This window comes from Capra hircus, chromosome 22 (genome assembly GCF_001704415.2).
Source record: "Capra hircus breed San Clemente chromosome 22, ASM170441v1, whole genome shotgun sequence".
Classification (NCBI taxonomy): Eukaryota; Metazoa; Chordata; class Mammalia; order Artiodactyla; family Bovidae; genus Capra; species Capra hircus.
This window is the reverse complement of record NC_030829.1, coordinates 1,769,945-1,793,039: the sequence shown is the minus strand read 5'-3', so window position 1 is coordinate 1,793,039 and position 23,095 is coordinate 1,769,945. Positions and strand designations below refer to the sequence as shown.

The following is a 23,095-nucleotide window of genomic DNA, read 5'->3' as shown; positions in this document are numbered from 1 at the left end:
CACCCCAGACAGTCCTGATGAACAAGCACATTTGGAGAAACTTGGTCTAATAGAATTTAAAACAAAGACTAAAACTCTCGCTTCCAACCAGGTGGTAATTTTAGAATCTTTCATTCTAAGGAAGGCTTATTTGGCAGGGCTCTGAGACTGTTTATAATAAGTGGCAGAAAACATCTACTTCCAATGCGTGTTTGCTGATGCTGATGACCCATGGACTGGAACACCACCTCTATGGAACCCTCATTAGGTTGCTGGGTAATGGGGTGCTGAGTTCAGTTTCCTAGACATGAGACTCAAACTCTTGCAGTTTTCTTCCTCTTCCTTAGGGAAACAATCTTCTTATCCAGAAAATAAGCCATTGAGAATATTTACTTTAATAACTTAACAACTTTCTCCCTTTGGACCCCCCACGATACGCAACAGACTTCATGGAAGGCTTCAGTTTAACCCATTCAAGTTTTGACTTGTCCTCTGTTACAGAAGTGGTCCCTCTTAACAGGTTATGAATATCATAATACTGCATTCACATGGTTTAGTTTTAGTTACTATTACTGTAGGCTTTTTATCACTGTTTTTTTTTTTTTAATGTGGCTTTACCGCACGGCCTGTGGGATCTTAGTTCCCCAGCTAAGATCAGGAACTGAGTCTGGGCCCCCACAGTAAAAGGCCCTAGTCCTAACCACTGGACCACCCGGGAATTCCTAAAGTGTTTGGCTCTTTGAAAGTGGTATTTAAGTTCGGAATATTCCTATTGTAAAACACTGTAAAATTTCCATTAGTATTTTAGACTATTTTGTTCTAAAAGTAATGTTTCCAGCTTTTTTCCCTCAATATAAAAGTGATTTATTCATAGTAGATATTTGTAGAAACCTATAAAAAATGGAATTTTAAAAATCACCTCTAATCCTACTACTTAGCATTTTAGTCTATTTCTTTTTAAATCATTTATTGTTAGTTTTTAATATATTACATTCAGTTGATCTCTTATTAATATATAGTTATAACTGGAATTATACTCTATATCAAGTTTGTATCGAGAACATTTAACAAAATTTGATACCACGAGGATTTTCCCACTAAAATTTAGAATATATTTTTGATGAGTAGATTATATGCCATCATATGGATATGCAAACATGTATTTAATAATTATTTATTGTTTCAGTTTATGTTTTATTTTTTTTTTATTCTTTAATTGGAGGAAATTGCTTTCAATGTTGTGTTGGCTTTTGCCATGCAACAGCGCAATTCAGCCACGACTATACATGTGTCTCTTCCCTCTTGAGCTTCCCTCCCGAGCTTCCCTCCCCTCTCCTCATCCCACCCCTCTAGGTTATCCTAGAGCGCCAGGCCGGGCTCCCTGTGTTGTACAGCAACTTTTCACCAGTAATCTATTTTAAATATGGTAGTGCATATATGGGAGAAGGGAAATGGCAACCCACTCCAGTATTCTTGCCTAGAGAACCCCTTGGACAGAGGGGCCTGGTGGGCTGCCGTCTATGGGGTCGCACAGAGTCGGACACGACTGAAGCGACTTAGCATGCACTCAGGCACTGGAGAAGGAAATGGCAACCCACCCCAGCATTCTTGCCTGGAGAATCCCATGGACAGAAGAGCCTGGTGGGCTGCTGTCTATGGGGTTGCACAGAGTCAGGCATGACTGAAACGACTTAGCAGCAGCAGCAGCAGTGCATATATGATTTTAAATTTTTTACTTTCATACATAACACTGGCACAAACCTCTTTGAATATAAATCTATGTCCATAGCTATGACCCATCTTAGAAGACAGTCCTTATCATGAAATCACTGGGTGGAAGGACATGTTCTTTTTTTAGATTAATGCATGTTGGCAAATTGCTTTTCAGGCAGATCATACCAGTTTAGGCCAGAGAGCGTTGTTAGAGGGAGAGGCTAGGAATTATCCTTGGATAGATGGATCTACTGTGACCCATGAACAGGAGAAAATAGATTAGATTTGTTGATACACCAATTAGCTTCCATGTGTTCTGTGATCTCCGACTTGCATTCCTAACTCTGACAATACATTTTCACAAATGAATATCATAAGGAGCACACAGAAAGAGCCATATCAACTCATCTCTGCGACTGCACCACAGTCTCGAAGAACATGTCCTACTGATGGTAAGTAGTCAGAGCGTCTTTATATACAATGCGCAGCTGATGACGGGAGTCATGGTCTGTACCTCTGCTTATATCATAAGCACTATTGTTAATTGGCATTTAAAGGGGGAAGTACAGCAAGTGGCTAGTAATACTAATGTTAACAACAATAACAATACTAGTATTCCCATTGGCAGGGGATATACTCTCAGTTCTTAAATGGAAACATTTCCAAATTCTCAGTGCTTTTGGTTGATTGTCTCTAAGAAAAGATGAAATGCCAGTGCTTGTAGCTTCATACTTTGTAAAATACCTTTTTCAGCTCTCTCTGCCCACTCAATTTTCAGTTGTGTGTAATTGTTCTTAATGAGCTTTAGTTATGAAAAGGAAAGGAAAAGGAAACCTTAGAACACTTCAGTCCTAGTTACCCCAAGTTACAAGGACACACGTCATATTTCAGACAAGCTGTCGTGCGGGTGGGCTTGCCCGGTGATGAGTGATAAACTAGCTGCTGCTGCTGCTAAGTCGCTTCAGTCGTGTCCGACTCCGTGCGACCCCACAGACGGCAGCCCACCAGGCTCCCCCGTCCCTGGGATTCTCCAGGCAAGAACACTGGAGTGGGTGATAAACTAGCTATTCCCACCAAATGACTGAGTTGGTATAAGAAAGGGAAGCTAATTCACTTGAATCGTCTAGGGCTTATGCTGCTCATGTGTGTGTGTGGAGAGAGAGGGAAGGTGTCCTCCTCCATAGAGAAGCACAGGTTGTGCCGTGTGCTTGGCCTCTGGCCTCAAGCAGAGAAGACTGCAGAAGTTTCCAGAATGACTGGAGAACATTCAGAAGCACTTCAAGGGCTTACATTCCCACATGATCTGATTTCTTTCCACTCTTTGTTGGCAGTTCCTTACCAGCCCAAGTTTAGCAAAGCTAGAGAAGAAGTACAAGAGGTACCGAGACTGGTGGTGGGTGGGAACGAACCCCTAACCAGAGGCAGCTGCCTTTACGAGAGGCTTTCAGGGAGATGGAGGGCATGGCGGTGGGGCAGGAAAGGAAGATGCAAGATGACGGGTAGAAGCTGGAAGCTGCTCCCACTGCGGGAGGAGAGAGCCTCCACACAGGAGCTCGAGAGAGTAGTATACTCGGGACTCTGCACGGTTAACGAGGTGCAGCACCATCCTGTCAAGTGTTTTCTTATTTATTACCTTATTTGGCTTTTGTAACATCTTTGAATTAAACAGAACAAGTATTTACAGGTCTGTAATCTTCTATTTAAAACGCTTCGGGCCAGATATTTTTGATTTCAGAACTTATCAGACGTTAGACACGTAATATAATGCCAGTTACGAATGTTATGAAACACTCCAAGTAGTGTCTCGGACAACATCCTGTTTTCAGGCACATTAATATTTCAGTAATGAGGAATATGGGCAGCCACAGTAAGAGATAAAGAATATCAACAGCCTCCTCTTGGTCAAGGTTAGGTTTTTGTAGCCAAAGGAGTTGGGAAAAGCCATAAGCTTTTCAGAAATTTATGGAGCTTGTAACTGAAGATAGGGAATTATGGCCTAAATTATCCCCATTTTATAGATGAGAGAACAGAAGTTCAGAGGCATAAAGTGGCATATCCAATGTTAGCTTTAGATTATTTTAAAATGGGGTTATTATGAATACTCTGAGACAATCTAAAACAATCCAATTACCCATTTCAACATTCATGCATGGAGAGTTTTGTTTTGAGAGTTTTGATTCCATGGCAAAAAGACATTTTCTTCCATCTCTGCCTCCCTGGAAGTCTACTACATTTTTGTCTACATTTCTCAGAACGAGACCTTGGGATTTTAGATTTCCCCTTTGGTTCAGGTGAGTTCTTCTCCAAAATTCACTGTAGTCTCAGGCATGGGCCCAGCTGAAGGGACCACTTTTGTAAAAGAGGTAAGCATTTATTGAAACTTGGCTATAACATTAAAAGAGTGGTTCTGAGAAGAAAACAATCAGCAAGGGTCTCTCAATGCACCCCCAGCCCAAGCACTAAGAGGAACGGTCTCGGGAAAGCCACGGAAACGTAAACCACACCCAGGTGTGCCTAGGTGGGACAGAAATGGACTCTGACTTTGAAGGAACACCGCCTACAACCAACGTGCAACGCTCTGTAAAAGGAGTTTGCTGACACATTTGGAGGGCCAGTACTGCACTCACTCGCCACCTGTCCCTCAGCAGCCGAGGAGGCTATCCCGATGCCTGAGCAAACCAGATGGTGGCCAACAGCTCTGAACTGACACGGGAAAAAACGGCATTGCTAAAGAAACAACGAGGGACTTCCCTGGTGGTCCAGTGGTTAAAAATCTGCCTTCCAATGCAGGGGATGCACGTTCAATCCCTGGTTGCAGAACTAAGATCCCACATGCCACGGGGCAACTAAGCCACAGCTGCTGAGCCTGCGCCCGGCAGTGAAAGATCCTGCGGGATGCAAAGAAAACCCCGCTACTGCAACTAGGACCTGATGCGGTCAAAGAAATCAATCAAAAGAAACAATGAGCTGTCTAGTCCAGCTGGTCCCAGACGCCTTCCTAACTTGCTATGTTATTTGACCATAATTATGCTCACAATATTTAGTTTCAATAACTGTAGTTCCTTTTGAATATATGAGGATAAAAGAATTCAGAAACAGACATACAAAAGTCTTTGCACATATTAGTAAGAAACCACAATCATTGAAAAGTGTCCATTGTACAGAGAGTCCCATGTTAGAGATTCCCACAATGTAACATACATTCGTTTCTTGATTGGTTTCCATGCTGAACTCTATGAGATCAGGTGTGGGCTTTTTGGTTTTGTTTTGTTTTAACTTATCTGTGGAGAAGGAAATGGCAACCCACTACAGTATTCCTGCCTGGAGAATCCCATGGATGGCGAGCCTGGTGGGCTACAGTCCACAGGGTCGCAAAGAGTCGGACACGACTGAAGCGACTTAGCACATCTGTAGGCCTAGCCTGCAGAAATAAAAGGAATTTTTTCAACTATTTTCTTTTTGTCTTTCCCCTCTTGAGGCTGCTCTGGTGCTCTTGGAAACACTATTCCAAGGATTTCAGTTTTCCTTATAGAATGAGATGATTGGAATGGTTTACATTGCAGCTACCACCAAGAAGAGGTAAGGAAGAGAGAGAGAATTGCCAAGGGATCCTTAGCTAACACTTTTCAAAATGACAGAGAGACTATTTTTCTTAAAAAAAAAAAAAAAAAAGGTCTGGCTCATAGGGGACTGTTGCGGGAAGATTGTTTGCACCTCAGGATGAAGATCTTGCCAAGGGATAGTATCCGAGTCCCTGCTAGTACTACCTACTGTTCCAGAAACCCAGGAAGTGTCCTGAATCTGGGATACAGCTAATTGTCAGTAATTTGCAGTACTATAAGTTCATTGAGAGTGAAGAATTTAGGTGCACGTCCATCTTTGTTTAGCAAATGTTTCCCTGTGCTACATTCTGGCTGAGTATTTAAAAGACTAAGATAACAATTTGCCTTTCAGAACTTTTGAACACATTATAGCCATCTCCATTAGCATGAAAGCAATTTTAACACATTATCTCCTTTACTTACTACAACCATCACCTCGGGATGAACTCTGGCTGAATACGAATTAAGTGGGCACTTGAGAGTAATCCATTCTCTAATTCAGACTTTTACTACATTATTTTTCAGGTGGGATGACGTGAGGAGTGAAAAAAGTACGTAGCAACACAGAAGTCACTCAAAAAATAATTTTGGACTAAATAAACCAATGGCTTATCTTGTTATTTTCATAAGTCGGATTTTCCTTTCCACAATTCATTTTTCTAGACTGTCTCCTGAGCATATATTTTTAAGCCCTTCTTGAAGCTGCCTACTCAGCTCTTTCAATTCTGGCATCAAGGATACAGGTGCCTACTCTGCTTCTGTCACTACTTTAGCCATATCCTCAGGTGTCTCCCAGGATGATCCTGGGCCTTAGGGATGCTCGCCTTCTCTCTTCCATGTCTGCCACAGTCACTGAATTAACACAGTTGCAGGGACCTTAGAAAGGCCAACCACTCTTCTAGGCATGCTGGGAATACAACAGGCAAAAAAAATTACTGTTCGCATGAAGCTTACATGGAGTACATGTTAATGCATGCTTAATGTTAAAAATCATTGATTATGCTAAAGCCTTTGACTTGTGGATCACAACAAACTGTGGAAAATCCTTAAAGAAATGGAAGTATCAGACCACCTTACCTGTCTCCTGAGAAGCCTGTATGTGGGTTAAGAAGCAACAGTTAGAAAGGACATGGAACAACTGACTTGTTCCAAATTGGGAAAGGAGTATGACAAAGCTGTATATTGTCACCCTGCTTATTTAACTTCTGTGCAGAGTACATAATGAGAAATGCCAGGCTGAATGAATCACAAGCTGGAATCAAGACTGCCGGGGGAAATAACAACCACCTCAGATATGCAGATGACACCACTCTAATGGCAGAAAGTGAAGAGGAACTAAAGAGTCCCTTGATGAGGGTGAAAGAGGACAGTGAAAAAGCTGGCTTAAAATTAAACATTCAAAAAACTAAGATCATGGCATCTGGTTCCATCACTTCATGGCAACTAGAGGGGAAAAAGTGGAAGCAGTAACAGCTTTGATTTTCTTGGGTTGCAAAATCACTGGAGGCAGTGACTGCAGCCATGAAATTAAAAGATACTTGCTCCTTGGAAGAAAAGCTATGAAAAACCTAGACAGCATATTAAAAAGCAGAGACATCACTTTGCCAACAAAGGGCCATATAGTCAAAGCTATGGTTTTTCCAGTGGTCATGTATGGATGTGAGAGCTGGACCATAAAGAAGGCTGAGCATCAAAGAATTGATGCTTTTGAACTGTGGTGTTGGAGAAGACTCTTGAGAGTCCCTTGGACTGCAAGGAGACCAAACCAGTCAATCTTAAAGGAAATCAACCCTGAATATTCATTGGAAGAACTATGCTAAAGCTGAAGCTCCAATCCTTTGGCCACTTGATGCGAAGAGTTGACTCACTGGAAAAACCCTGATGCTGGGAAAGATTGAAGGCAAAAGCAGAAGAGGGTGGCAGAGGATGAGATGGTCAGATAGCATCACTGACTCAGTAGACATGAATATGAGCAAGTGGAGGACGGAGGAACCTGGTGTGCTGTAGTCCATGAGGTTGCAAGGAGTTGGACATGACTTACTGACTCAACAACAACAATGTTAAAATTAGTCAATAATTTAAAAATTAATTGATAGTCAATCCAAGCAAGAAATGGACAATTTTATTTGAGCCAACCTGGAGGGTTATAGCATAGGAGATATAGTCTTTCAGAAAGCTCTGAAGACTGGTTTGACCATTAGAGGTCAAAGTACAGCTATACATCTTTTTAAGACAAATAGTATACATTAAAGTAATATATTGACAGTTTACACGGTGCCACAAGGTGAGTAGTGGGTCATTGTGGCCCTTTATGGGATTGGGAAAGGAATATTATCTCCTAAGGAATAACCTTGCTGGTGTCAGGAGGAAATTGCTTTTTTTTTTTTTTTGGCTAGTAGGCATCCTGTGTCCTCAAAGAGGATCTAATTAACATGTAATGAAAATGCACAATACACGCTAAAGCAGAGAGGGTGGTGACTCAGATGGTAGAAAATAATGTATGTTAAACTTTTCTTGCCTATAAAATAATTTTGTTACATCAGTATGTGTGCGTACGTGTACAGATAACAAACATAATGAAGCATAAATATATGAAAAGTTATAAAAATAACTGCTGTATAGAAAAATAAAGCAGAGAAGGGTGATAGAAGGTGTTCTATACACACTAATTATAGTTTTTTTGGTAGGGAAGCTTCATTTCAAGCATTGTTTTTCAGTTGCTAAGTCATGTCCAACTCTTTGCGACCCCATGGACTGCAGCATGCCAGGCTTCCCTGTCATTCACTATCTCTGGGAGCTTGCTTAAATTCACATCTATTGAGTCAGTGATGTCATCCAACCATCTCTTCCTGTCTTCCCCTTCTTCTCCCGCTTTCAATCTTTCCAAGCATCAGGGTATTTTCTAATAAGTTGGTTCTTTGCATCAGGTGGATGAGCCCAGATTTAATTCTTCAATATAAATCACACTCACATTGTGATAGTATGGGTAAAAATGACTGATGCCTTAAACAACTTTAGGAGGCAACTTTTCTTAATTTTTAAATTCCAGTTTTTCTCTTTCTTCATATTCTTTCCTTTTCATCCTTGTTTCATCTTTTCGTTCTTTTTCTTTATCGGTGTTCAACTTTCTTTCATGAGGCATTCAATTCAGTTCAGTTCAGTTGCTCAGTAATGTCTGACTCTTTGCGACCCCATGAACTGCAGCACGCCAGGCCTCCCTGTCCGTCACCAACTCCTGAGGTCCACCCAAACCCATGTCTATTGAGTTGGTGATGCCATCCAACCATCTCATCCTCTGTTGTCCCCTTCTCCTCCTGCCACAATCTTTCCCAGCATCAGGGTCTTTTCAAATGAGTCAGCTCTTCACATCAGGTGGCCAAAGTATTGGAGTTTCACCTTCAACATCAGTCCTACCAATGAACACCCAGGACTGATCTTTAGGATGGACTGGTTGGATCTCCTCGCAGTCCAAGGGACTCTCAAGAGTCTTCTCCAACACCACAGTTCAAAAGCATCAGTTCTTCAGTGCTCAGCTTTCTTTATAGTCCAACCCTCATCCATACATGACCACTGGAAAAACCATAGCCTTGACTAGACGGACCTTTGTTGGCAAAGTAATGTCTCTGCTTTTCAATATGATATCTAGGTTGGTCATAACTTTCCTTCCAAGGAGTAAGCACCTTTTAATTTCATGGCTGCAATCACCATCTGCAGTGATTTTGGAGCCCCTCAAAATAAAGTCTGACACTGTTTCCACTGTTTTCCCATCTATTTCCCATGAAGTGATGGGACCGGACGCTATGATCTTCGTTTTCTGAATGTTGAGCTTTAAGCCAACTTTTTCACTCTCCTCTTTCACTTTCATCAAGAGGCTCTTTAGATCTTCTTTACTTTCTGCCATAAGGGTGGTGTCATCTGCATATCTGAGGTTATTGATATTTCTCCTGGTGACCTTGAATCCAGCTTGTGCTTCATCCAGCCCAGCGTTTCTCATGATGTATTTTGCATATAAGTTAAATAAGCAGGGTGACAATATACAGCCTTGATGTACTCCTTTTTATATTTGGAACCAGTCTGTTGTTCCATGTCCATTTCTAACTGTTGCTTCTTGACCTGCATACAGGTTTCTCAAGAGGCAGGTCAGGTGGTCTGGTATTCCCTTCTCTCTCAGAAATGGTACAATAGAAAGAGAAGTTCCAGTAACCAGGATTTAAAACTAGTTATCTTGCTGAGCACCGAATAATTGATGTTTTTGAACTGTGGTGTTGGAAAAGACTCTTGAGAGTCCCTTGGACAGCAAGGAGATCCAACCAGTCCATTCTAAAGGAAATCAGTCCGGAATATTCATTGGAAGGACTGATGCTGAAGCTGAAACTTCAATACTTTGGCCACCTGATGTGAAGAAGTGACTCGCTGGAAAAGGCCCTAATGCTGGGAAAGATTGAAGGCAGGAGGAGAAGGGGAGGACACAGGATGAGATGGTTGGATGGCATCACCGACTCAATGGACGTGAGTTTGAGTAAGCTCTGGGCATTGGTGATGGACAGGTAAGTCTGGTGTACTGCAGTCCATGGGGTTGCAAAGAGTCAGACCGACTGAGCAACTGAACTGAACTGATCTTGCTGAGCCTTGGCCTCCTCATCTGTAAAACGGGTGATAACAGAACATATGTTGTGGTGTTGCGTAGATCAGACATGCAGCAAGTCTGCCTTAATTTACAGAGTCTAATTGTTGACTTCTTCACCTCTTTGTTGAATTTGTTACAATATTGCTTCTCTCCCTCTCTCTCTTTTTTAATGTTTTGGTTTTTCCTCCCTGAGGTATGTGAGATCTTAGCTCCCCCATCAGGGATCACACCCGCAACCCTTGCATTGGAAGGCAAAATCTTAACCACTGGACCACCAGGGAAGTCCCCTGTAGGCTTCCATAAAGGTTAGCTCATTTGGTTTATATACAAAGTAAGACGCCCACCTAGAAGTAACACTCTGGGAAACTTGGGAAAAGGGGACTAAGACCCAGACCAGGAAGGAGTCATCCAGTATACTTAACTATTTCTGACAGAGAGCTTTGCTAATATCCATTTTGAGATGGATAGTATAAGCGCTCCAGACCTGCTGTAATATACAATTTCCTTCCGTAGCACTGATTTAGTTCTTTCTGTTCTCTTTAATGAACACTTGAAGACAACCCAGTTGACAGTAATGCCTATGATAAGCGTGATACCCGCCAGGCACGTTTACGGACGGACATTCACTCAATCCTTAAATGACCTGCGTGGGAAGCACCTCACTATCTGCAGTGAGAGCTGTCCATGCGGAGTGGGAGCGCCCCAGAGGACGGACTCGAGCGTGGGGCCGCCGCGGCGCCGGCCAGGGCCCCCAGCACACGAGGACGCCTGGCCAGAGGTGTGCCTCTTTCACCCCGTCGCCTCCGCGCCCCCGCCCCGCCCCCGCTGGGGTTTCTGGCAGAACTGGGAGCAGTCCTGACCCCCTAGCTCCTTTGGGGTTCCGGTGAGCGTCCTTGGGAAGGGGGCGACCTTCTCCCCTCCCGCCTGGAGGAACGTGATTAGAAGGTGGGCTCCGCGGTGACTCCCACCCCTTCTCGGATGAGGAAAGATGAGCTACACGCTTAGCTTCGGTCACTAAAGATTTGACAAAGAGGGGCAGGCCTCTGGAGGAGGTGGCACGGCGCGGAGACGGTCCTGAAGCCCCGAGGGCCTCCGATGGGCGGCGACGCGCGCCGCCGGCCTCTTCCCGCCCCCCTCCGGCGCCCGGCCGCGGGGCCGGCGCGCGTCCGGAGGCCCGCGGGGCCCGCAGGCCGTGGGCGGAGCCTGCGCGGCGCGTCACGGCCGGGCCCCGCCCCTCGCATCCTCGGCGCCCGCCCCCCGCCGGGCCTGCGGCTGGCTCAGTTCTCGCTCCACGTTACCCGCTGCGGCCTCGGGCCCCGCGAGAGGCAGCCCGCCTGCCGCCGCGCACGCGCCCCGGTCTCGCGCGCACGGCTCGCCCCACGCGCGCGCCTCGCGGACAGAGCGCAAGTTCGTTTCCCCTCGCGCGCCGGGCTCTCGGCGGCGGGCGGAGCGCACGGGGCCACAGCGGAGCGGCCGCGCAGCGGGCTAGACGGCAGACCATGGAGGCGGACGGGACCGGCGAGCAGATGAGACCGCTCCTTACCCGGGTAACTGGCAGGATGCTGGCGGCGGGCTCCTCGGCGGGGGCGCGGGACGCGGCGGACAAAGGTGGGGGCGCGGCGAGGCGGCCGCTGTCCCGGGTTCGGCCCCGCCGCCGCCGCGCCCGGCCGCCCCTTTGTGTGGCTGCCTGGGGCGGGGGGCGGGCGGGCGGCGCTGGGGAGGCCGGAGCGGGGCCGGCGGCGCGTCCCGGGGGCCCAGCAGCCCGGCAGGCGCCGCCTCCGCCTCGCGGCGTTCTCCTCTCCTCCCCGGCCTTCTCTCCTCCCGGGGCTCGCCTCCGAGGATCTCGGCGCCGGTCAGACCCTGGGAAACCCACCCTCTCCCCTGGGAGGCGCGCGGTCCCACCTGGCGACGCCGCAGGCCGCGGCGAGGAGCTGGTGAAGCTCCCCGTCTGCCCACCGCCCGCAAGCCGTGCGCTTTGTTTCGGGACTTCTCCGGCCGCGTGGACGAGCCGCCCGCCTTTGGCGGCCACGGTTCCTCTCGCCGCCGATCTGCCCGGTGCGCCTCCTTCTCTCCTGGCGAGAGCCCGAGTGCCCTCTTGCCACCGGCCAAGCGTGGAGAGGAAGGTGTTCCTAGCGAGCCCTGCGCGCTACTCCTTCCCAGCAAGAGCGCGTTTACTCTGGAGCTCGGAGTGGTCTCGGGTGAGGGGCAGTTGAGGGTGGGCGTTCTGCCTTCTAGTTTGGGATACCCGACGGGCCTAGACTAGAGAAAACGGCTTCCTGCTTTCGTGGGGGATGCACAGGTCCCCGCGGCTGTGACTCAAAGGGCAGAGAGGTGTTAGAAATTTTCCTACTTCCAGCAAAGGAGGAAAGGTTGCAGTGAAAAATTTTCCAGTCTTTCACAACTAACAGGAAAATTGCTTTTCATGTATTCTTATTCAAGAATTTCACTTATTCCACCTCCCCGTCCTTTTAGAGATTGTAAGGCCCTGGAGAGTAGCCACTCATCATTTCAGCGTGTTCATCTATGACTTCTCAAAACATGGAGAAAACGTATCCAGTGAAGTTATTTAGCAGTGGTTTTTGGAACATTACTGGTACTGATGGTAATAGAATCCTGGAAACTTGTCTGTCCTAAGGAATCTATTGTAATTCTTTGTGTGGCCTTTGAATAAGCTTGTTTTAGATGTATTGCTTTGCGCCTTCTCTTATAGCATGTATCAGATGCACTTGGGTGTTCTTAAATTTATCCTTTCCAGACTCTTAGTTCAGAGCGGTAAAGAGCCTCAGCGTTTTCTTAAAGCTGGAGAGAAACTATGATGTGTTCTCAAATATTATCTTCTTAGCTAGCAAAGGAAGCCTGTGATAATGCATTGCCTTACTAAATCCTTCATTCATTGTGATAACACTGGGAACCCATCCTGTAATATCCAACAGAGACAGAAACAGCTCTGCTCAAGGGAGGGAGACAGAGGACAGGGGGATTATCAACCGCTGTTATTAATGACTTGGCAGGGGAGCAGTTTGGAAGTGTATGCCTCCTAAGTCTTGGGAAGAGAAGACTTGGCTGCAGTAGCCATATACACATTGATAATGTAAATCAAAGGTGATAAGCTATCACAATCTAAAAATAGAATGAGAGGACAGGAAAGTTGTTGGTTTAAGTTAGCAGAGAACACTGTTGCTTGAAAACTGGGAAGAGAGGAACTGTTTGCGTTGACAGAGTTAACCTTTCCTCATTGATTTTCCCCTGGTAAATGAAAGCAGAAAAAGTGGAAGCTTCTGTTTGTCAGTTGTAACTTCTCTAATGCCTAACCAACTGCTTAGCATAGTAAAAAAAAAAAAAAAGTAGAATAAAATGATTATTCCTAAAATGCCATCTTAAGTATGTAATTATGCAAAAATTTTTGAATGAATTGATAGCAGTTTATGTTACTCTGTAGCTGGAGCCCATCTGTTTCATAACTTAGGCTCCAAGCTTTCTTTTCTTAAAACTATAATTTTCATTGAGTATGGTTTGGGGATACAGAGGAAAGTCATTTATCTTAATAGGAAAAAAAAATGCAATTTTTGTTTTGCTTGTGTGCTCAGTCCTGTCTGACTTTTTCTGCAATTTTTGTTTGCTTTGTTACAAAAACTCATCATCCTGTTAAATCCTGTTACAACAAATAGCACTGTTAGAAGGTTCCCAGGTTTTAGAAAATGTTGTTCTTGTAAACAGTACGTGAGTTAACAGAATTCTGTTACTTGTTAGCTAAGTTCATCCATTTTACTGCATTTCGATTAAGTATCTCTTAGGTATAGGCACTGGGGATGCAGTCAGACAAGGTGGGCAGAGCTCTAGTCTCAGTGAGTTTATTTTGGCAATTGTAGTGGACACAATGATAGTATTTGCATTGGTGCTAATTCCATCAGTGAGTGCCAGTTAGAATACATTCATGAGCCTGTGAGAAATACTTTTAGGAAAGTAGTTGTTAGTAGAAATGAGAGATATTAACAACCTGGTATGCCTTCAGAGATGATTGGTAGTAGAGGTGATTGATAGGTCTGTAAGTGTGCAGTCTCTTTGGGGAGCTCTCTGGATAGCTCTAGGGATAGCATGCCCCCCAGGCACATGATAAGACTTTTTAGTTCCCCTTTGGCCTTGTAGTCGGTGTCTCTGGGTCGCCATCCATGGAGGTGTGGAAAAGGGAGAAATAGCAAATCTGTCCTCAGTTCAGCTGAAACCAGAGAACACTTGAGTTGGATTGAATTGCTTTGTTTGGTAACTGAGCCTGGTAAGTATACCGGTTTTCTTCTAAGAGTACTTAAGATATGAAAATAGTGTTTTGTTACGCTTGACTGCAGTTACTTGCGTAGGTTACAATCTAAAGCAGAGTAGGGTGGTGGTGAAGGAACCGGTGCGTTGTTTTAGTGGTGTGTGGTGTGCTAAAACCGTGGTACTGATACTTGTCAACATCCTGTAATGGGTTGTTTTTCTTCCGCTTTCCTTTCCTTTCTTTCTTACTGTATTTTGTACACATGTGACCTTAAATTGGATAGTATCTGCAGCTCACAAAATGGGACTTTTATATCAAGGAGCGTACAGGTGATTCATAGGGTTAAAATGATAGATTATTCAGTGCGGCTTTTGATTTCCATGATAGCTTCCTCTTACTGATTACTACTTCTTCTATAGTTACCACTTTTATGCATACACTGTTCTCAGTTTTACAGTGAACATCAGTTTTTATATGCGTACAGATCAGCTACTTACACCCTCTTTTTTAAGCCCTCCTGTGAACATGAACATTTTTTGATTCCTGTACAAACTGGGTAGCTATACCAACATTATAACTTACAGTGAAGTTTGCCTCTGTTTTTGTTAGCAGTCAACTTCATGTATTTTGTTGAGTAATACTCATTGAATTTTACTTTAGGGAGACGTTCAGGATTATTTGTAACTGCACCTGACCCTTGAAGAGCACAGAGATTAAGAGTGCCGACCCTCCATGCAGTCAAAAATCCTCCGTGTCTGCAGTTCCACGTCCACAGATTCAACTGCCTGTGGCTTGTGCAGAACTGTGATATGTATTTCTTGGACAGAAATCCACGTGGATTGTTCAAGGGTCAGCTGTATAATCATAATACACCATCAAGGGATCTGTGGTGGCGTAGTGTCCTGACAGTATTTGACGGTGCTGCTGCTGGCGGTCTGCTGAAGGCAGAGGGCCAGCAGACTGGACTGGTGACAGATTCCTAAGTTCCTGACTCTTTGCTTCCATGGCTGAATGCTTTTCATTGACTGTTTAAAACCAGAGTGGCCAAACGGGTTTTCAGTGCTTGCTTTATTTAGGAATATAATGAGATTATGATATAGATTTACATTTTTATCTGGAGCTGATATGCTGGTACAGAAAAGTTCTAGTTTGGCTGTTTCAAGCATATTTTTAAGTGTTTTACGTTTTCTTTAGCCATAGTTTGAATTTTAATAAGCTTATTCAGAGCAATAAATTCTGCAGTGAAGGGTGAAACACAATTCTTTCATGACAAAGTAGAAGATGCACTAATATTTTAAATATCCTTTCTTTCTCTTTGTAGAGTGGTGTACCGACTCGTGTCGTTTGGGTGTCATCCTCCTCACGTGTCAGGCAGTGTAGCCTTCTCCTTCCTGGATTCTAGGACTGCATTGCTCCTTTTTGTCAGAGTGCTCGATTTGGAGAGCTGTTGACTTGTTTATCATCTCTCATTAGGAACTTGGGAAGTGGATGTATCTTTGAAAATGGATTCACAATTTGCAAGATGCTTATACTCATGCAGAGCATAAGAAGGGAAAAGATGACACTCAAAATCATTTTTTCTCATAATTTCCCATAATCTGTAGTTAACACTTGATGCTTTTGTGTTTGGTACATGTTCTTTTATATACAGAATATTTTCAGCCCAATACTATTCTTTATTCTGTTAAAATACTGACAATGCTTACACAGAATTCCTCTCACTTTAGGAATTAATGTATTCAACTATAACCACCACCCGCCCCCCAAAAAAAGGAATAAAGCAAATGTATGCATAGTGGACTCTCTTCCCTTTGAGTTCCATAGTAGTAGTGGGGCTGTTTCTGTTCAAATAAATCATTTAGAAACACATTTTTGATAAGAATTTAAATTAGAAGTTTCCATTTTACTATGCTTTGGCCACTGGGTTATTGATCTAGAAAACATGTCTTCTTTATCAAAATTTTAGCACTTTTTAGTATTTGCCTTGAGTGGGTGGGGTTCTGGGGGGAGGAAGTGTCAGGCAAGGGAGGGCAGAGGGTATTACAGGGCTGCGTTTGTCTGAATTGCAGCCTTAGCATCAGGCTTGATGAGAGGAGCTTGGGCTGGGCTTCAGCCTTTGCTGGTTCTCCCCTGTCGGTGCCCTTCTGAATCGCCCTCAAACCAACTGTGGTGGCCCTGCCTGTATCACCTTTCAGTGTAATATTAATACCTCTTCTCTCCTAATCATTTCTGCTGCTAGACTATAATCATGCTTGGGAATTCTTTGCTCTGCATTTAAAAAGCACGGAATTGTCTTTGTTTCTCCTGGGCGTTTACAAAGTCATGTTCAGATTTGCTGCAGAATTTTATTTCTAGTAGATGCAACTGTCTAATGTATTGTGTTTTTAAAATCGCAGAAAAGATTACATATTGTATAAGATGAATTAAAGGCCAAATTTCTTAATTCTGTTAACTTATGTTTTTACAATAAGAGACACGTGTAAAATTCAGACCACAACTGCTTGTAATACTAGTATTTGCCACAGTTATTTAATAGAATTTAGTTTTCATGGTATCATTAATTGTTAAATATGATCCCTTTGAGTATGCTTTATTCACTTGTACCAAGGAGCATGTCATGGTGAATTTTCTGCTATTTTTTTTATTAGCGTTGTGTGAAAAGTGCCCTGAGTTCTGTCCTAGCATTGGGTATTAATGGTGCCATAGAAATACAGCAGTCTATTTAAAATTGCTTCTAAAATAGATGTGCCCATGGGGACTGTGGAAGTGCCTCTGGGGTCCTTGAATCCACAGAAACTGAAAAAATTTAAGCTTGTGTGTGTTACTTTCTAGAAGAGGGTCAAATAGCTTATATTTAGATTTCAAAGGACTTTATAATTCGAAAAACAGCCAAGGCCTAGTCTAAAAATTAGCTCAGCTTGGTTTTGTGTCTTTCTTGAAAGTTCATAGGTTTATGTTTTGCTTAACTAGATGACTGATTATTAAATTCACCCCAGTATTTGCTAAAGTTTATTTTCCAGAATACTGTGTACCTGTAGAAAGTTTTGCAAAAGAACCATTTTGTAGCCAAATCAAGTTTGGGAAATGTCACAGGCTGTACTTCTGGGAGATTCACAGTGATTAATTAGAGGCTCTGAGAAATCCTGTAATAAAGACATTCAGCTTTAATGGGGTGAGAATGCAGCCACATGACGCAGGAATTGCTGGCGGTTCTTAGGGAATGCGCGCAGGACGTCACCGGGGCTTCCCTGGGCCCAGGGTCAGGGCGCAGTGCTCCCACTGCGCGGGCGTAGGCCCCGTCTCTGGTGGGGAAACCACGCTGCAGTGTGGGGGCCGGCCCTCAGAGAGCAGGTCACTAATACGCTGTGTTATTACGGGTCTAAGGCAGCAAATCCTGTGGTGTTTATAATTCACTTTGTTATAGTAACAGGAGAGATTTGAAAAGTGTATCATCTCTGGAGGTACTTTGGAAGCAACATGAAAGGGCCCTGGTTGAATAAATTATGCTCCATCCACACAGTAGGTTACCACAGCTATGAAAAATGAATGAGGAGGAGCTTTTTGTACTGTTGTGGAGGGATCTCACAAATAAATTGATTTTAAAAAATCAGGGTGTGGGTCAGAAGATGCTATTTCATGCCTTTTCTCTAAGGAGCGTAATAAAAAATGTATATTGTACTCATGGGCTTCCCTGGTGGCTCAGCTGGTAAAGAATCTGCCTGCAGTGCCGGAGACCTGGGTTCGATCCCTGGGTTGGGAAGATCCCCTGGAGAAGGGAAAGGCTATTCACTCCAGTGGTTTGGCCTGGAGAATCCCATGGACTGTATATAGTCCATGGAGTTGCAAAGAGTGACGCGACTGAGCGACTTTCACTTCATTTGTACTTACTAGTATTTGCATAAATACACTGGAAAGATTATCAAAAAACTAGTTTAAGTGACTGCCATTCAGGGGATGAAGGAACAGGACTTGAGGCCAGAGTGGGGCAAAGCTTCACTGTGTACCTTTCAATGTAGCTTTGATTTTTGAACCATGCAAACATATTCAGGAAAATAGGATGATTTCTTATATTGTTTTATGTCATGGGTTGACATACCCATCTAGTTATTTCATGAGAAAGAGTTGTATATCTGTCGATACAGTGTAATGCATTATGAACTACTTAATTTTTCATGTTAGAAAGGTACCACTTAACAATAGATGTCTATCAGTAAAATCACACATTACATGCCCAATTATGATATTGAATGCTCGAATCCCTTGGAATTTTTGAGTTTGTTTATTACTGATGTCCTAATCCTTTCTCCCTTTCAGCTTCTTTCTATCCAGGGATTTAAATTAGTGAGGAGTCAGTGGAAGGTAGGAAGTGGGGAGAGACTGAGAGTGTTGCTGTTACAAATGAATGTGCCTTACATGTAAGCAAGTAGCTCTATGGTTTTTTAATATATACAGACATGTGAAGTGAAGTGAAGTTGCTCAGTCGTGTCCAACTCTTTGCGACCCCATGGACTGTAGCCCACCAGGCTCCTCTATCCATGTGATTCTCCAGGCAAGAGTACTGGATGGAGTGGGTTGCCATTCCCTTCTCCAGGGGATCTTCCCAACCCAGGGATTGAACCTGGGTCTCCCGCATTGTAGTCAGATACATTGTGTGTCTTTAAACTTAGACTTTTCCTTTGTGGTTTTGATACTTCCTTTCGATTGAAGATCATATATGTTAAAATTTGTTTAGTTCTCTTTCTTGAGTTGGAGCTTAGGAGAGTCTAAGCCAGCTAGAGGCTCTACCATGGAAGCCAGGTGACTTAGTCCCCTGTGACTCCACAGGCAAGAGGAAAAATCGGAAGAAAAGTGGGTGAGAATAAAGAAGAAAACAGTACCCAGATGGCGTCTGTTGAGCTTCCTGTGGCCCAGTCCAGGGGGCCGCTCCCGCAGCTGTCCTGAGTTTGCCGTGTGTGCTGGGCGACCAGTGTCTCCTGGGTTGTGCCGTGTGGCCGTGCCCTGGGAGAACGCCTCTGTAACTGTGATTCCTCCTCGTGTTCTGTGTGAAATTTCTAGCCCTGCATTTAAAACCTTAGTTAAACATAAGACCCAAGGAATGATTTCCACTTAGCTAGCTTTCAGAAGGCAGTAATTTGGAAAGGAGAGTACCGCCCCTGAAGGTATTTTTATATTTCCATTTGAGTGTACACCTCAGTGATGTTCTGAACTGTAGCACCTCAGATGAAGCAGGGAAACTCCGCTGAAGATTCTGCTCTTTCTCCCTCCAGTTGCAGCACTGGTGGGGAGGGATGTCGTTTTTGTCACATTGATGTAAATCACTCATCTGGGACTTCTGGTTTTGTTTTTGCTGTGGCTAAGTTGGTGAAGAACTGGTCACTGACTTTTCAGAGAAAGCCTACTTTGAGCCATGCATTTTTTGGGGCATCTTTAAATCACTTACTATTCCCATTAAGTCAAGTGGACCTTAGAAAGCATTGGTACCAACAAAGCTAGTGGAGATGATGGAATTCCAGTTGTGCTATTTCAAATCCTATGCTGTGAAAGTCCTTCACTCAGTATGCCAGCACATTTGGAAAACTCAGCAGTGGCCACAGGAATGGAAAAGGTCAGTTTTCATTCCAATCCCAAAGAAAGGCAATGCCAGAGAATGTTCAAACTACCACACAATTGCACTCATCTCACACGCTAGAAAGTAATGCTCAAAATTCTCCAAGTGAGGCTTCAACGGTACGTGAACCGAGAACTTCCAGATGTTCAAGCTGGATTTAGAAAAGGCAGAGGAACCAGAGATCAAATTGCCAGCATCCATTGGATCATAGAAAAATCAAGAGAGTTCCAGACAAACATCTATTTCTGCTTTATTGACTATACCAAAGCCTTTGACTGTGTGGATCACAACAAACTGTGGAAAATTCTGAAAGAGATGGGAATACCAGACCACTTGATCTGTCTCCTGAGAAATCTGTATGCAGGTCAAGAAGCAACAGTTAGAACCGAACATGGAACAACGGACTGATTTCCAAATCAGGAAAGCAGTATGTCAAGGCTGTATAGTGTCACCCTGCTTATTTAACTCATATGCAGAGTACATCATGAGAAATGCCAGGCTGGATGAAGCACAAGCTGTAATCAAGATTGCCAGGAGAAATATCAATAACCTCAGATATGCAGATAACACCACGCTTATGGCAGACAGTGAAGAGGAACTAAAGAGCCTCTTGATGAAAGTGAAAGAGGAGAGTGAAGAAGCTGACTTAAAACTCAACATTCAAAAACCGAAGATCATGGCATCTGGTCCCATCACTTTATGGCAAATAGATGGGGAAACAGTGACAGACTATTTTATTGGGCTCCAAAATCACTGCAGATGGTGACTGTAGCCATGAAATTAAAAGATGCTTGCTCCTTGGAAGAAAAGCTACGACCGATCTAGACAGCATATTAAAAAGCAGAGACATTACTTTGCTGACAAATGTTGTCTAGTCAAAGCTATGGTTTCTGCAGTAGTCATGTATGGTTATGAGAGTTGGACCATAAAGAAAGCTGAGCACTGAAGAATTGATGCTTTTGAACTGTGGTGTTGGAGAAGACTCTTGAGAGTCCCTTGGATTGCAAGGAGGTCCAACCAGTCAATCCTAAAGGAAATCAGTCCTGAATATTCATTGGAAGGACTGATGCTGGCGCTGAAGCTCCAGTACTTTGGCCACCTCATGTGAAGTGTTGACTCACTGGAAAAGACCCTGATGCTGGGAAAGATTGAAGGCAGGAGGAGAAAAGGACAACAGAGAGATGAGATGGTTGGATGGCATCACTGTCTTGATGGACATGAGTTTGAGCAAGCTCCAGGAGTTGGTGATGGACAGGGGATCCTGGCATGCTGCAGTCCGTGGGGTCACAAAGAGTCAGATATGACTGAGTGACTGAACTAAAGTGATTCCTGTTATATATGTGAACTCATAGGCAGAGAGGGTTTCTGTAGAAGACCGTCAGTGAGTATTTGCCCAATGAATGAATGTTAGGATAATCCCATGAACTCATAGATTTGAAGCTGAATGTATTTCTAGTTAATTGTTTAATCAGTAAATTAATAAATTCTGTTTACTTACAGTGTTACCATTAAGAAAAAGGCTCCTGCTTTGCTTTATTCAACTACCAGTAGAAGAGAATAGAATGTTCCTTTCCTTTGTTTTGTTGAGTGGGAATATTGAATAAATAGTTTGGATTGATCTCAGAGTAAGAGTGCCTACCATTTTTTTAAAACTTGAGCTAGGATTTTTGGCAAGTATGCATTAAGCATCATTAAAATGAAAGTTTTATGACTCTTAGGATATTTTTAGACGTTTGAAATACATTTATATTGATTATTGGAAAACAGTGAGTCTCTTCCTTGTATAGTATTTCTTTCAATATTTGCTTTATGGAAACAGTGACTTTCAAAGTGTAAGATCATAGCCAATAGCAAGAAAAGGGATCTCACCCAGATACGATATTAACTGCTTCATTTACTCATATGTGCCGTCCAGCTCTGTGACCCTATGGACCGTAGCCCACCAGGCTCCTCTGTCCGTGGATTTCCCAGGCAAGAACACTGGAGTGGACTGCTGTGCCCTTCTCCAGGGGATCTTCCTGACCCAGGGATTGAGCCCATAGTCTTCTTATGTCTCCTGCTTTAGCAGGTGGGTTCTTCACCACAGCGCCCGCCAGGATGCCCCAGCTACTCTATAGCAGTTGTAGGGTCAGTCGCTCAGACGTGTCCAACTCTGTGCGACCCCAGGACTGTGGCCCGCCAGCCTCCTCTGTCCATGGGGTTCTCCCGACAAGAATACTGGAGTGGGGTGCCATTCTCCAGAGGATTTTGCTGACCCAGGGATCGAACCTGGGTCTCCTGCATTGCAGGCAGATTCTTTACCGTCTGAGCTGCAGGGAAGATCCCAACTGCTGTATGTATTGGTATGAAATTGCCTATTTGTGTGACTGCTTTAGATTACTGCTCAATAATAGGATTTTCTCTTCATGTGCCTTTATTTTGGTAGTTTTGAGGTTCACGGACCCTCTTTTCCGGGCTCTGTCTCCTAACTCTGCAGTCCATGGATCACTGTTTATGCAGGTGCTATAACTAACCAGTGAGTTGACTCAGAGTCCTTTATATTCTGTATTTATTTTTGTTTTCCTTTAATTGTTCCCAGATGACCTCATAATCTGTTCAGGAGGAACTTCCTTTTCCATTTCTGCACGTGCCATTAGCAGTATCCTCAGGATAAGGTTCTGTTATGAGCCTATTTATATTTGGCCAACTTCGAATAAGGGATTCATTCAGACTAAAGCTGGCCTTCATTTGGTCTTTCATTTTATTTTATTGAGCTGTTTTTATTCAGTAATAGAAAAGTCACCAAATAACCACAAGCCCCAAACCTCTTTTTCAGAACAAGGTAAAATTTGGAAGTGGCTTAACTTTAGTAACAGGTACTGCTTGTGGTTCAGACACACGTGGGTTACCTGTCCCTGACCTGCCATCAGGTGGCCTTGGGTCAGCTGCCATCTTTGAATCTCATTTTTCTCATCTGTAAAATTGATATTATAATACTTAGAGGGGTTGTTCATGATTAGAGATAAGAGTATACTATATAAAATGGTAAATGTGACCTTGGAAACTTGTTGTGAATAATTATCCTGTGTTTTAAAAAATACCTCACGTAACAATATTGTGAAAGACTTAGTGTACAGATTGATTGAAGGCATAGAATGTCTTAGCTCTTCCTCAACCCTGACGTTGAGAGATTCTGTTTAGCTCTGTGGGGAGGGATCATGTGTTAAGAAAGCCTGGTCTTCCTCCCACTCGCTGTGAGCACGTGTGCGCCCTCGCAGCACGGCAGACGCAGATGTGCGGCCCCAGATGTGTGTGGGCTGTCCCCGCACGGC

General features: G+C 43.8%; 1 protein-coding gene across 4 annotated transcripts in view; it reads left to right on the top strand.

Annotated features, from left to right (window-relative positions):
- SLC4A7 (solute carrier family 4 member 7) overlaps positions 11,231-23,095 on the top strand; it is a 124,682-nt gene continuing 112,817 nt past the window's right edge. For all 4 annotated transcript variants that reach the window (XM_018067218.1, XM_018067222.1, XM_018067219.1 and 1 more), the window contains exon 1: positions 11,231-11,468. In XM_018067218.1, the coding sequence (XP_017922707.1) occupies positions 11,421-11,468 (48 nt within the window). In that variant the 5' untranslated portion in view covers positions 11,231-11,420. The remainder of the gene's footprint in view (positions 11,469-23,095) is intronic.